This window comes from Acomys minous (genome assembly GCF_964271855.1).
Source record: "Acomys minous genome assembly, chromosome: 18".
Taxonomy (NCBI): Eukaryota; Metazoa; Chordata; class Mammalia; order Rodentia; family Muridae; genus Acomys; species Acomys minous.
The window spans coordinates 20,510,310-20,522,960 of NC_140501.1; the positions used below are offsets into that span (position 1 = coordinate 20,510,310).

The window sequence follows — 12,651 nt, forward strand, 5'->3', positions numbered from 1 at the left end:
TTTTTTCCCAAATGCTTGACCTGTTAGAGCCATACCTGCTCTGAACAACTCCAACACAAAGACTCTACTGAGAAAGTGACCATGGCTCAGAATTTCACATGCAATGTTTATCTTCCAGCCCAGGTCTCCTTTATCACTGACTGCAATGAGTGTGCATATGTGCTTTAGACATTTTTTTAAAATCTGGAAGCTGCTTTCTTGCCTCTACACATACGTTTGTGCCCAAATTAGTTTTTGATGCTATACTCGTTGGCATGAACTTGGTATTGTGTGAGCATGCCTTTTAATTCCTTTTCCAGTTTGCAGGGAAAGATGTAAATGTATCATTTATAACATCAATAAGCCCCAACACTAACACACCTACTAGCTTGTCTCTCAACTGGAACCATCAAGACATACTTAGGCTGCCAGTCACTGAAATTCAGACATTCCAGCTTTGGTTTGGGGGATTAAAATTCACTCTGATATTAATATTTCAAGCAAAGTACTAAGATTAAGTTCATAAATAAAATAAATTTAGTTTTCATGCTACTTTTCTTCCTTAATCTAGTACCAAAGGAGGCTCACATTTTAACATACGTATGAAATAAAAGCTTCTTTTATGATTTACTATGTTCATGCACCCTCCCAGTTGGAAGCACTTTCTTATAGTCTTGACCAAGAAGTCAGCCCTTCAAACGCTTCTCACCAGCTTCTGCTGTTGGAGGGACACGTCGTAATGATAGTTTCTTCAGAACAGCCCGAGTGTTAGAAAATGCCACTCACATATGCCCTGCGTGCACGCGCGCACACACACACACACACACACACACACACACACACACACACACACACCAGAAAGAGAGAGAGAGAGAGAGAGGGAGGGAGGGAGGGAGGGAGGGAGGGAGGGAGGGAGGGAAGAAGGGGGACCATCATGTATATACATATGTACTGTCAGTGGCTATGAAAATCAGTCTGAAGGATCCTCAGATAACTGAAAATAGAACTAGCATAGGACCACTCCTGGGTTTATACCCAAAAGACGTTCTAAGGAAATACTTGCATGTCAAATTTTACTGCAACTCTGTTCATAATGGCCAAGTTATAGGGTTAGCCTAGGTGTCTACAAACAGATGAGTGGATAAAGAAAATGTGATATATATGCAAAATGGAGTTTTGTTTGGCTATAAAGAAAAATAACATAATATCACTGTAAGAAAATGAACACAGGGGCTATTGGTCACTCAGACAGTAAAGATGTTTGCTGCCACATCTGATGTTCTGACTTTGGTTCCTGGAACCTAGATGTTAGAAAAAGAGAGCCAGATGCTGCAAGTTGTCCTTAGACCACACATACACTGTCTCTCTGTCTCTGTCTCTCTCTCTCACACACACATACGTGTATACACAGTAGCACTGCACTCTCACATTCACATCCATGTGCACACTCACACAATACATGTAAAAGAAAACAGCTGCAAATGGAAACCATCCTATTAAAGTAAAGCAACTCTACACAAACATCACTTGTTTTCTCTTATTTGTCGGTGCTACATTTTATATACAAAGAAAATAATTTTAAATATGGCTTGAACGTAAAGGCTCTCCTGTCAGGGAAAAGAGGGGATACTGGAGGGTGAACAGCAAGTATGTGATGCTCTTGAATAAAAATGTCCTCATGAAATGCATGACTATGTATAATAAATAAACATTAATAAAAATATATATAAAGAAAAGGGGCCTATGGCTGTAGCTGAGCGGTAGAATACTTGAGTAGCATGCATGAAGAAAAAGAGAGGAGAGGGGAAATAATTTAAGAACATGGAAAACTCCCCCAGTTTTAGCTAAGAATGAGGGATAAACATCTATATGCAAAATAAGTATAAGAACTGCTGTTTTCATTGGAGTTTGGGGCTGCAAGCTAAATTATAAATACTATGGGGAACTTGGCGAATTTTCCTGAATAAGTACATTTTACTTTAATATCTAAAAATAAAATTAATTGCTCAGCAACAAAAACCCTGCAATCAATTTTTATTTTTCTCCCACATTTAACACTTACCTACATATTTTAAGCCTCTTCTAATAAAGTTCTCACATTATTTATATTTTTACAAAGGATCCCACTGTCCTTATACTTTTATTCAGAACCCACTCAAGTTTTGTATTACTTACTTTTGATCCAAATCTTTTTAAAGTACTATTTTTGCTCTAGATATATTTTTCTCAACTCCCTAGAGACAAAATAGATTTTTAAAATCTGACCTAACAGTTTGCCACTTACATTACCATAAAAATGTATACAAAATCAAAACATTATCTGAGATAAAATTAAACTTTTTTGCAGGATCATCATGGTTGTGGTAACAGTTGAAGAGAAAGTCACATGCCAAAATGTGCCAAGCTATAGACACTAAATACAAATATATGCAGCTGGTTATATGTCTCAATTGCCCCTTAGTAAGGGTATATAAATATAATATCATGCTGATATATAATGAAAAGGTATGAATGGAGAACTGAAGAAGCATCATAGCGGGTACCAGCACTTGTTACTCTTTCAGGACCTGAATTCAGCTCCCAGGAGCCATGCAAGACAGACATCTCACCTGCACCAGCTTCCGGGAATCCAGTACCCTCACCTGGCCTCCACAGGCACCCATATACATGTGATAAACACACACACACACACACACACACACACACGCACGCACGCACGCACGCACGCATGCACGCACATCACATACGCTTATTTTCTTTTTAAAAAGGACTACAAGAATCACAAACATTAAATAATTAATAACAGTAAATAATTTTCAAAAAACATTCCTTAAATGCATCACCAATTTTATTTACAAAGGCAACTGAACAGAAAAGCTCACTAGTTTCTGGAGAAAATTCCTGGTATACAAACCATGATTATTTTTCATTATTGAAAATAAACAGCTTTCTATGGGGATTTGCTTAGCAACAACAGTCCTTGTGAAGAAAATAGAGCACCCTCCGCAAGCAAATAAAATATTACATAAGCAAAATCACTTTTCTATTGGATTATTTCTGTGTAAAGAAAACCACAAAAAGCAAATTTATGGGTGGATTTAAGTGAAATTTTTCATATGGTTCCACATTAACTTAGAATACATCATAATAAACAGTAAACACAATTACATATTATATTAACTTTCAAATAATGTTTAAGAACTTAAAAAAAAAATACCCTCTTTGAAACACCACTAAAGAGTCACACTAGATCATCTTCGGCCTCAAAAGTACTTTAAGATCTTCGGTGGGTTTTCTTTTTCTCCACTTGTGCTTTTTAGGATGCTGAATTCAGAATGAAAATACTGCACTCTCCCCCGCACCCCTCCCCAACAAAATTGCCTTCTTATAAATAAACAACAAAAGTACAGGTCCTACCAACATTACAATGTTCCTGTCATCTAATGAGGCAAAGGTTATTTTTTTTAAGGAGGGAAAGAACATACAATGTGTATTTATGGTTGTGCATCAATGGCCACCGCCTCTTCTTCTATCTGCATCAGTGCTTTCGAATGGAGGCTTACATCACATGGCGGTTGGCCGTCCAGCTGATCAGGCAAGGAGAGAAGAGAGAAAAAATGCTCAGGTTCAGAATCGTCAATACCAGCCCGCGGGGATACACAGCAGTCATTGCTGAGTGGCCCACTGAGGTAGGAAGAGTTACCTGCCGCTCAGTCTTAGGATAAAGGTAAGCAGTTGCAGCTCTGGGGTCTAGAATTCTTTATTTGTAAAACAGAGTAAAAAGTAATTGCTGAATCAAGGAGGGTGGAAAAAAAAAAACCCAAAACTTCAACTCTCTGTTATTTGTACTGAAGGAGAGAAAAGGCGTGGGCAATAATTCCAAAAATCAATTACATTTGGCTTTGGATTGAAGAGAGAAAAGTACACACACATACACACGCCCGCAAGACCCCATGCCCAGCCTTGTGGGTTTCCCAGTTTCAGGGTCAGTACCCCCAGAAAGGCCTGGACAACCAGGAGAGAAGCGCGGTGCCGAAGCCGCTGACAGATAAAAGAGAGTTGACGGGTTCAAATCACTTCCAAACACTCTGCACATAAGGGGGGGGGGCATATAAATACCTCTGAGTTCAAAGGAAGTAGGTGTGGAGACACAACAAGGAAGAGACACGTTACCAGCATCAAGGTTCAAAACAACATATAGAGCAATAACTCTTGTCTTGCTGAGGCCACACGCAGGGCATGGCCGAGTTGTGCTACCTGACACTCTGTCATAATCAAACACATGCTTACAAAGAAAGTAGCACTTAAAATTTTTCAAAGTCCAGTAACACCAAAACACCATATAAACAGAATTAAGGCTGTCTTTTTCAAAAATATATGTATGGATGCGTAATCATATTAGCCTAAGCAGAAACTGACACTTGTGTTCAACGGTTTTTGAAGTTGATTACGTTATAAACCATATATTATAATCTCATCATTAGATAAGGGAAATAAGCTGATGATAAGAGCCAGAGCCTTGATCGGGAAGCAGATCAAAGTCTGCTCAGAGGACTTGTCTTAAGCCTCTCTTGTGTGCCTGTGAGTCACTAGAAGGTTTTTCCAGAATCCTTGCAAACCACAGTCAACGTCCCGATTTCTGGGTATAAGCCCCTCCAGTTCCTCAACCCTAGAACACACTCCTAGGCAGCTGGGATTCATTGCATAGCCTCTTTGAAGGGGACAGGCTATGACCCCTAAAACCCAGGATCCTATGGCAGGGAACCTGGGGGGGAGGAGGCAGCTGCAGGCTCAGGGAAAGGCATAGGAACCCGTGGTCTCCTCAAAAGACAAGAAATTTTCTCTCTGATTTGCTCTCTTACATTTGAATCGGAGATAGCAGTCATTGCAGTACAGTTGGTGGTTTCGGATTCTGACTTCTGCTCCTGAGGAGGAGCCTCCGAGGTCACACTCGCAGGAGACACACTGACAGACAAAAGAACACACGTAATTAGGTGACTCTAGGAGGCCTGGAGCACACTTGAAAGGTGAGAGGTGCTTGTGGTGAGCAGATAGGCAGAAGTGGGGGAGGGGAGCAGCTCGTAAACTCTTGGGTATATTACAGCAAATAGAAGGGATGGGGAAGGCCAAAAGGCAATTAGTGTATTTAAATCAAGCTTGGTAGATTAGACACGAAGAATTCATAAAGCAAATTTTAAGAGCCAAGATGATCATTTTAATATATTGAGTGTAAAGAAATACAAAAACAATTTGATGACTTGCTTAAAGAAATTTAGCCTTCATTGCTCCAAGGACATGAAAGCTAATTCACATGAATAAATAGGGAAAAAATACAATTTGGGGTTTTGGCATTCTAGCCTGGAGTGGACCACTCCCAGGATCCCCACAGCACTAGCTGAGTAAGTATTCCACAGGGTGCCTTATGTCAAGTGTAGGGACTTCAGTATTCTCTGTCTCTCTCTCTCCATCCCTGTCTCATCTCTGTCTCTCTCTCCCCCTTTGCCTGTGTATGGATGGATGTGTGTGTGCATGTGTGTGTGTGTGTGTGTGTGTGCATGTGTGTGTGTGTGTGTATGTGTGTGTTCAAGCACTATTTTTTCATTCTACCCTACATGGATACAGTATGAATTCATATGCTTAAGCAAGCTGCTAACTTTGGAATTCCAGGATCAAAAATGGAAAGACTTTCTTCTGGCCCAGTGAAAGCTCAAGAATTAAGCCTGAAGTGTGTCTAGAGGCAGATACTGTAAAACAAAGAGTTACATCCCAAACCCTTTCCTATAAATTAAAAAAGAAAGAAAGAAAGAAAGAAAGAAAGAAAGAAAGAAAGAAAGAAAGAAAGAAAGAAAACACTACCACCACCACAACTATCAGTTATAATAGGCTGTGCAATTTAAAAAATATTTACAGTGGTTTTCCTTCTAGACACCATTAAAAGCTGGCCTTCAGACACTGATAACTGCATGCCTCTGTGCTGCTAATAACACTGGGAAATTAAATTTTCAGTCTACCCGTGGCAGCATGCTCGAGAACACACTATGCACCGTAAATTTTATTTATAGAATCCTAGCAGATTAGAGCTACAACAAGCATAGCGCATCCTTTTTTACAAGAAGGTTCCAGGTTTCAGAACCAAGCAGTAGCAAGCACTTTGTGACTCTCGCATAGCACGGACTGACAGATAGCAGCACCAAGCTTGTTAGTGGCACATCCACAACCCAGCGGCTCACAGAAGCCATGCGCTCTCCAAGCAAAGCATCATGGGCCGGGCAAGCTCTTTGGCTCAGGCTCACCTTAAAACAATGTAAATGATAACAAAGACCCAGGGTCTCGATGATCATGGCAGCTCCTTTGCCCAGAATGTTATTACAGTAGGAGCACACACGCTTCCCACTCACTGACCTAGATGTGGAACAAGAACGGAATGGAGGCTTTCACCTGTGCTTGTGCAAGGTTGGCATTTAAAGTCACACTCGGCATTGGCAGCAATGATAATACCTTAAGAAAGGCTCTGCACGTCTGTGGGAGAAAAGCTTTCGGCAGCCAGCTAAATCAAGCATGCCTTCATTATACCTTGAACTATCTTGATGGGACCTGGTGGCAGATTAGGTAACAGAAAAAAGAACTCAAGCCTCCAAACACAAGATCAAACCGACAGGATGATTTCTTTTTCTTTTTCTTTTTCTTTTTCTTTTTATATCCAGTTTTTTTAGAACTGGCCAAGCTATGCAGCCCTTTTATCATGCTTTTTTTTTTCTTTCTTCATACTTCATTCCAATGAGTTTCTATTAAAGTGCCATTAAAAGCCCAACACTTCATAATACTGCTCTCACTCATAAATATGAAAAGCATTCATGAGCCATGTATCATTTGGTGATGCCACATGGTGATCTATTCAGAGAAATCTGCCAGCTGAGACACTGACCAAAATCACAGGCAACAGAGAACCTAGCCACATGCAGACATGTTGAAGATCTCCAGAGCCTTTACCAGACATCTGTAAAAACACTAGGCAGGCAGCAGACAGAGGCAGGAGAAACCCTTCTCAACTGCTTTGATACAAGAACACCAAATTTCATGCACTCAGGAGGACTTGTTTTTCTTCTTTACTGGACGATTTGGGGGAGGTTTTGAGGAAGGAGCGTCCTTGAAACGAAGACAAGGGGACAGGTGACACAAGGAGCCTCACCTGTTACGTAGCAGCGAGCCTGGCTGTGACATCGAAGGGGAATGGCTGCGTGGGGAGGCAGACCCTGGGGTGGCAGGGCCTGGGATGATGGTCTTCACAGAGCCAGCTGGAGGCGGCACAGCAGACGATGGGTTCCGCATGTAGGCACGGTTTGATGTCGACAACAGCTGTGGCGGCGGGCGACTGAAGTCTTGGACAGAGGAGGAGGCATAGACTCCCGCAGGCTGGCTGTGCCAAGGGGACTGCCTCCAAGAGCCAGGCCTCTGAGAGTCCAGATTGTCCAGAGACTCCCCTCTGAAACACAGGCAGGCGTCACAGGAGAATCAGGAGTCATTCTATTGGACTACATCCATGGGACGCATCAGTGGGGTCAATATAAGACCCACCTTACATGTTTCCTAGGCTGCAATTAATCTGAGTCCAGCTACATACACGATTACCTTCAGCAATAAAATTGTTCTACACCGGGGGCACTGTGACGGTTCCTATTTCAATAACCATCTTTGGCATGGTCCTCGGGACAAAACACCAAGTATCAAAGTGGGAAAAAATACTATTTTAAGCACAAGCTGATACTAGGACTCACTCATTCCTTAAATCTTCAGCAGTTTAGACTTATAAAGCTCAGTCTTTTAAAATTCAACCAGGAAATACATTTTAAGCACAAAATAAGTACATTTTCACAGATGTATTTAGCTTAATCTGCAAACCACTAGACAAAAGCTGTTTTTCATCTCCTAGAAGTTACTTTGACCAAACCAGGAGTGTGTGGGTGAGGCCCTGGTTCTAAACCAAAGCCCACATGACTCCACTGCAACCCAGGCCTGCCTCCCACTCCTATTCACCACCCCACGTCCTATGTGTCAGCAACTGCTCAATGTCCACATTACAGAAACAGTCCACAACCTCTTTCCCTGGGCTGTGGACACCCTGAAAACAGGATTTAGCTTTTTAACAGAAGCTAGCTCGGAAGTGTGCATGGCTTCCTAGCTCTTGATTTTGGTAGTAGCTTTTAAAAGTTTCCTCCTGCCAGAAGCTCAAACAATAGAGGATTTTTTTTTCAGCCTGATATTGTAAGTAATGTATCATTCCAATACGAGAGATAAACAACACAGATAGTAAGTCAAGAAACACAGAAGGTAATTCTGAGGATGGATGGACAAGGATTCCTCCTTCCTGCACTTTCTACTTTCTTCCTGCACCTCCCATAATCCCCAAAAGTAACAACCTTTAATTGTGAGTTCTTATAGATTTTTCTCAGCTATGCAAGAAAATACTTACACATGCATGTGTATCTTAATACACGTTTATAAATAGAGGTACTATGTAACATTATTCCAAAATGGGAACAATATGGCTTTTATTTTTTAAAAGAATTTAAAATAATTTTATATATATATGTAATAATATAAATGTATATGTAAAGAATAAAAAATATTTCATAAAAAATTTTTAAGAAAGTTAAAAAATAAAATAACTTAATTACCACCTAATATATATTATCTTAAATCACATTCTTGTCTCTTCGTGTGACAGACTGCATGTCAATGGTTCCCACAGAACCATTTGTATCTACTCTCCTCTCTAGTCCCCTTCCACTGACTCTGCGTTTGACTGTGCGGCTACTTGAAAGAGCAGGGCATCGGCACACGTGCTATTCACAGAGCGTGATAATGTGTTTTCATGTTGGGAGCTATCTTCTGAAAGATGCCCCATGAGTGTGAGCTGCAGCACTCTGTGGGAAGGAACTACAGACCAAGAGCTCTGCCTGGGCCCCAAGGGGGGATCTCCTGGGAAGGGGCATCAAAAGTGCAGACTACCGGTAAGACATACATACGGGGCCCATGAGCACTGTACATGGTCAGAGTCATCAAGGAAGCAACGAATATGTGACAGAGACCTGCGGGGGCTACTAAACCATTACTACCCTCCTTTATTTAAAAGAAAAAAAAAATTGCTGACTCCAGATCTATGGCTGCTCAAATGTCAAAGCCAGCTGCAGGCAAAGAACAAACCAGCAACCATCACAGCTGGGAAAGGAGTTATGCTTTTAAATTAAGTGTGCGTGTTTAAATGGAGAAAGAACACACAAAATTTGCTCCATGCATTAAGTATAAGAGAACTGCGCTCCTTAACTTTTGAGGTGGTGGTACACAGTGCATCTCACACTTTTTAATACTTGTATAGCATTCTCAGTGCTGTAGCACCATTGACCTAACTAGGAGCACTCATAAGAGTGGAAGTTGGGGGAAGGGGTGGTGTGGATTATTTTGGTTTTATTTGTTTTTCACAATTGCCAGTAGTATGCACCCTTATATTTATCTTTGTATGATTATTTTTAAAACTCCAGAAGCTAGCGCGCTGGTAAGGAAATATACACTTTTGTCTATTTTACTATGTGCAGATGATTAAAACTGTTAGAAAAGAGAATTCTTATTTTTCTTATGCATTGCCAGTACTGGGTTAAATCAACATCTTAATGCTGTGCAAATTTCATAAGCAAAAGGACATTTCATTGTCATTTGAAGAGTGGTATTGATTTTTATGTTTACTGATTCTGTTTCTGTGTCCTATGAACTATCTGCTCACACTATGTCTAGTTTCGACACAGACACAGATATGTAGAGACATAGATACACACAGATGAAGTTCTGGCATTTATTTGTGGGTTTTAAGGCAGCTATTTGTATATTGAAACCATTAGTTCTTTATCTGAAACATGTTGCAAATAAGTCTCCATAGCCTAGCTATCCGAGAGAACACCCAACAGAGCAGCTGCCATATCGATTGCCAAGACAGGCCTCTTTAAATGCCTGTCTACTCACTCCCATTTGTGTCTACATATTTACCAGATAAGAAGTCACAAAAGTAGGTTTTCACTATTGTGTGTGTGTGTGTGAACACAATTTTCATGATTTGAATCTCGCCATTAATCTTGTTATTAACATAAGTAGGTTCGCCCTCTTCAAGTTCAATGCACAGCAAAGAGTGAAGGTGTATCAATTATCTGAATCCCATTTCAGAATTCCACATCCAGAATTAGAAGCTATTCCTGATGTGATCTTCTCCAGCCGGCTTCCCCACCTCAACCAGTTTCTACATATAGAAAAACAGAGTGACTGTGCCTACGTCAAAACATTCTCTGCCCCTCCCCCAGTTTAAATGAGATGGTTCAGACACAACTGAATGTGTCTGACAAGAAACAGCACTCAGTGACTTTTCTTCCTTTCTTTTCTCTCAAAAGAGAAGGAAGGAAGGAAGGAAGGAAGGAAGGAAGGAAGGAAGGAAGGAAGGAAGGCCTAGAGATGAGACGTCCACCTCACAGCACACACGGAGTGAGCATGGCCTGTCCCACCATACCTTCTCATGACCCCAGGAAGGCAGATGGGCTCTTTGTTTACACTGGCACTGCGCTGTCGGATCCAACTGTTGTCATTGTGGAGAGATGTCCTCTTTCTCATTTCCTGAAGGATTTGCTGTCTCTCTAATTCCGCTCCTGAGGGGGCTTGATCCTTCTTGGTGCTCCTCTGTGAAAAGCTAGTGGTCCCAATTCGGTCTGAGTATTTGCTGCTTCCTAGATTAAGAACATACCAAGCGGTTCAGTGTAAGTACACAAGAAATGATAGTGGACCAGCCTCCAATGACAGCGCAAGTTCATCCAATGCTGTCCGTATGGATTGACACTGTCCATCCCAGGGAGATGCCTGCAGGACAGACAGTAACGAGCTGCCTCCTATTCCTACAAATTCCAGTTCCACATGAAGGAAGACCATCATGGCTGCCTGCAAGAGCAAAAACCCCCCCTACAGATCCCAGAAATGCTCAGTTACGAAATATCCATCAAGTTCTTCCTTCTTTCAAACAAGTGCACTCATAGGAAAAGTCTGCAGGGAAATGGAATTTTCCTTTATGTACATTCTCTGTGGGAAGAAACAACACAAATTCATAGATCTCTAATTGACACGGGATAAGTGTTCATGGGATAACTTGCAGAATAAGTCATGACCACACTGTAGGACTGTTCAGTCACTGAAATGGCCCTGGTGAACAAGAAAAAATGATTGACCATAGTATTATCACATTTGTTTGCGTTTTAGGAAACTTACAGAACTCTACTATAACTCCGAGCTGACTAATGATGATGATGTCAGTTTCCATCTCCAGGGTTTGCTGACTAATGTCTTGTTTATGTAAAACACATACAGCCTGGAGATGTCATCCTTGCTTCAGTCTAGATAAGAAATTTTAACTAAGGATTTTTTTTCTCCCCTAAATTCATGTTATTACCACACTTTCAGAATATTTAGCTTACCTAGATACTTCTTCTAAGTGAGCAATGAGCAGGGCCACACACAAAAAAAACCATTTTTATACATACCTACACCTAATATATTAATAACAACATCGATGTGCTCACGGTTTAAGTAAAACATTTTTCATTTTTAAAAGTACTTTAATGGTATAGCCAAGTCATCCCATCAAATATGTAATAAAGTCTAATGTCTGCTCATTCAAGAACTTGGGGCTACTAAAAAGAAGAAAGCTCATACTAATGACTATCCAGGGGAGACACAAAACAGAAGAATGAGCAGCTGTTACAGGAGGTCACAGGCACTGTACTGGCAACCAGGTTTCACTCAGAGCAGAGTGTAAACAGCACAGGCTACAGGCATGTCACATAAGACAACTGTATTTTTTTTTTTGGATTTTTTTTTCCTCCTTTATTAATTTATTCTTGTTACATCTCAATGGTTATCCCATCCCTTGTATCCTCCCATTCTTCCCTCCCTCCCAATTTCCCCTTATTCCCCTCCCCTATGACTGTTCCTGAGGGGGATTACCTCCCCCTCTATATGCTCATAGGGTATCAAGTCTCTTCTTCCTCTGATTGCCATCAGGCCTCCCCCTCCAGGGGACATGGTCAAAGGTGAGGCACCAGAGTATGTGAGAAAGTCATATCCCACTCTCCACTCTACTGTGGGGAGTGTTCTGTCCATTGGCTAGATCTGGGTAGGGGCTTAAGGTTTACCGCCTGTATTGTCCTTGGCTGGCGCCTTAGTCCTAGAAGCCTACAAGTAGAACATTATGATAAGACAACTGTATTTAATCTATACTTTTAACAAGAGCTAGGGTCAAGTTCAAGGCAGAAGAGCTAGGAAATTCAAATAGGAAAGATCCAAAGACCAGGGTGGAGGATGGGGGTGGGGGTGGGGACGACACATTAGACCACATTATCTGCTGAGTGAAGACATAAAAGAATGAATATTTAGAGCTGTGTTTCCTAAAGGGAAGGTGGGTCGGAAATGTTGGCAAGTTAAATAGGGACTAGATCACAGGAGAACCTGCTTAGGAGTGAGAATACTGCCACCTATCCTAATGGAAACTAATTCTATGAGCTTTCACCAGAGATATGAACCAGCTGCCACCAGACCACCAGGCCAAAAAGAAAGGGAGGCTTTTCCTATAAAAAAAACTCCTTCTCA

The 12,651-nt window shown here is 41.2% G+C and overlaps 1 protein-coding gene across 16 annotated transcripts in view; it reads right to left on the reverse strand.

The window, feature by feature from the left end:
- Nucleotides 1–2,809: 2,809 nt before the first annotated feature.
- The window catches only part of LMO7 (LIM domain 7), a 197,832-nt gene continuing 187,990 nt past the window's right edge, over nt 2,810–12,651 (reverse strand). For 12 of the 16 annotated variants that reach the window (XM_084768125.1, XM_084768127.1, XM_084768117.1 and 9 more), the window contains 5 exons: nt 10,529–10,742; nt 7,169–7,462; nt 6,273–6,381; nt 4,842–4,944; nt 2,810–3,566 (listed from right to left, as the gene is read on the reverse strand). In XM_084768125.1, coding sequence (XP_084624251.1) covers nt 3,544–3,566; nt 4,842–4,944; nt 6,273–6,381; nt 7,169–7,462; nt 10,529–10,742 — 743 coding nt within the window. In that variant the 3' untranslated portion in view covers nt 2,810–3,543. The remainder of the gene's footprint in view (nt 3,567–4,841; nt 4,945–6,272; nt 6,382–7,168; nt 7,463–10,528; nt 10,743–12,651) is intronic. The other 4 variants (XM_084768126.1, XM_084768130.1, XM_084768122.1 and 1 more) reach the window with 1 other exon arrangement.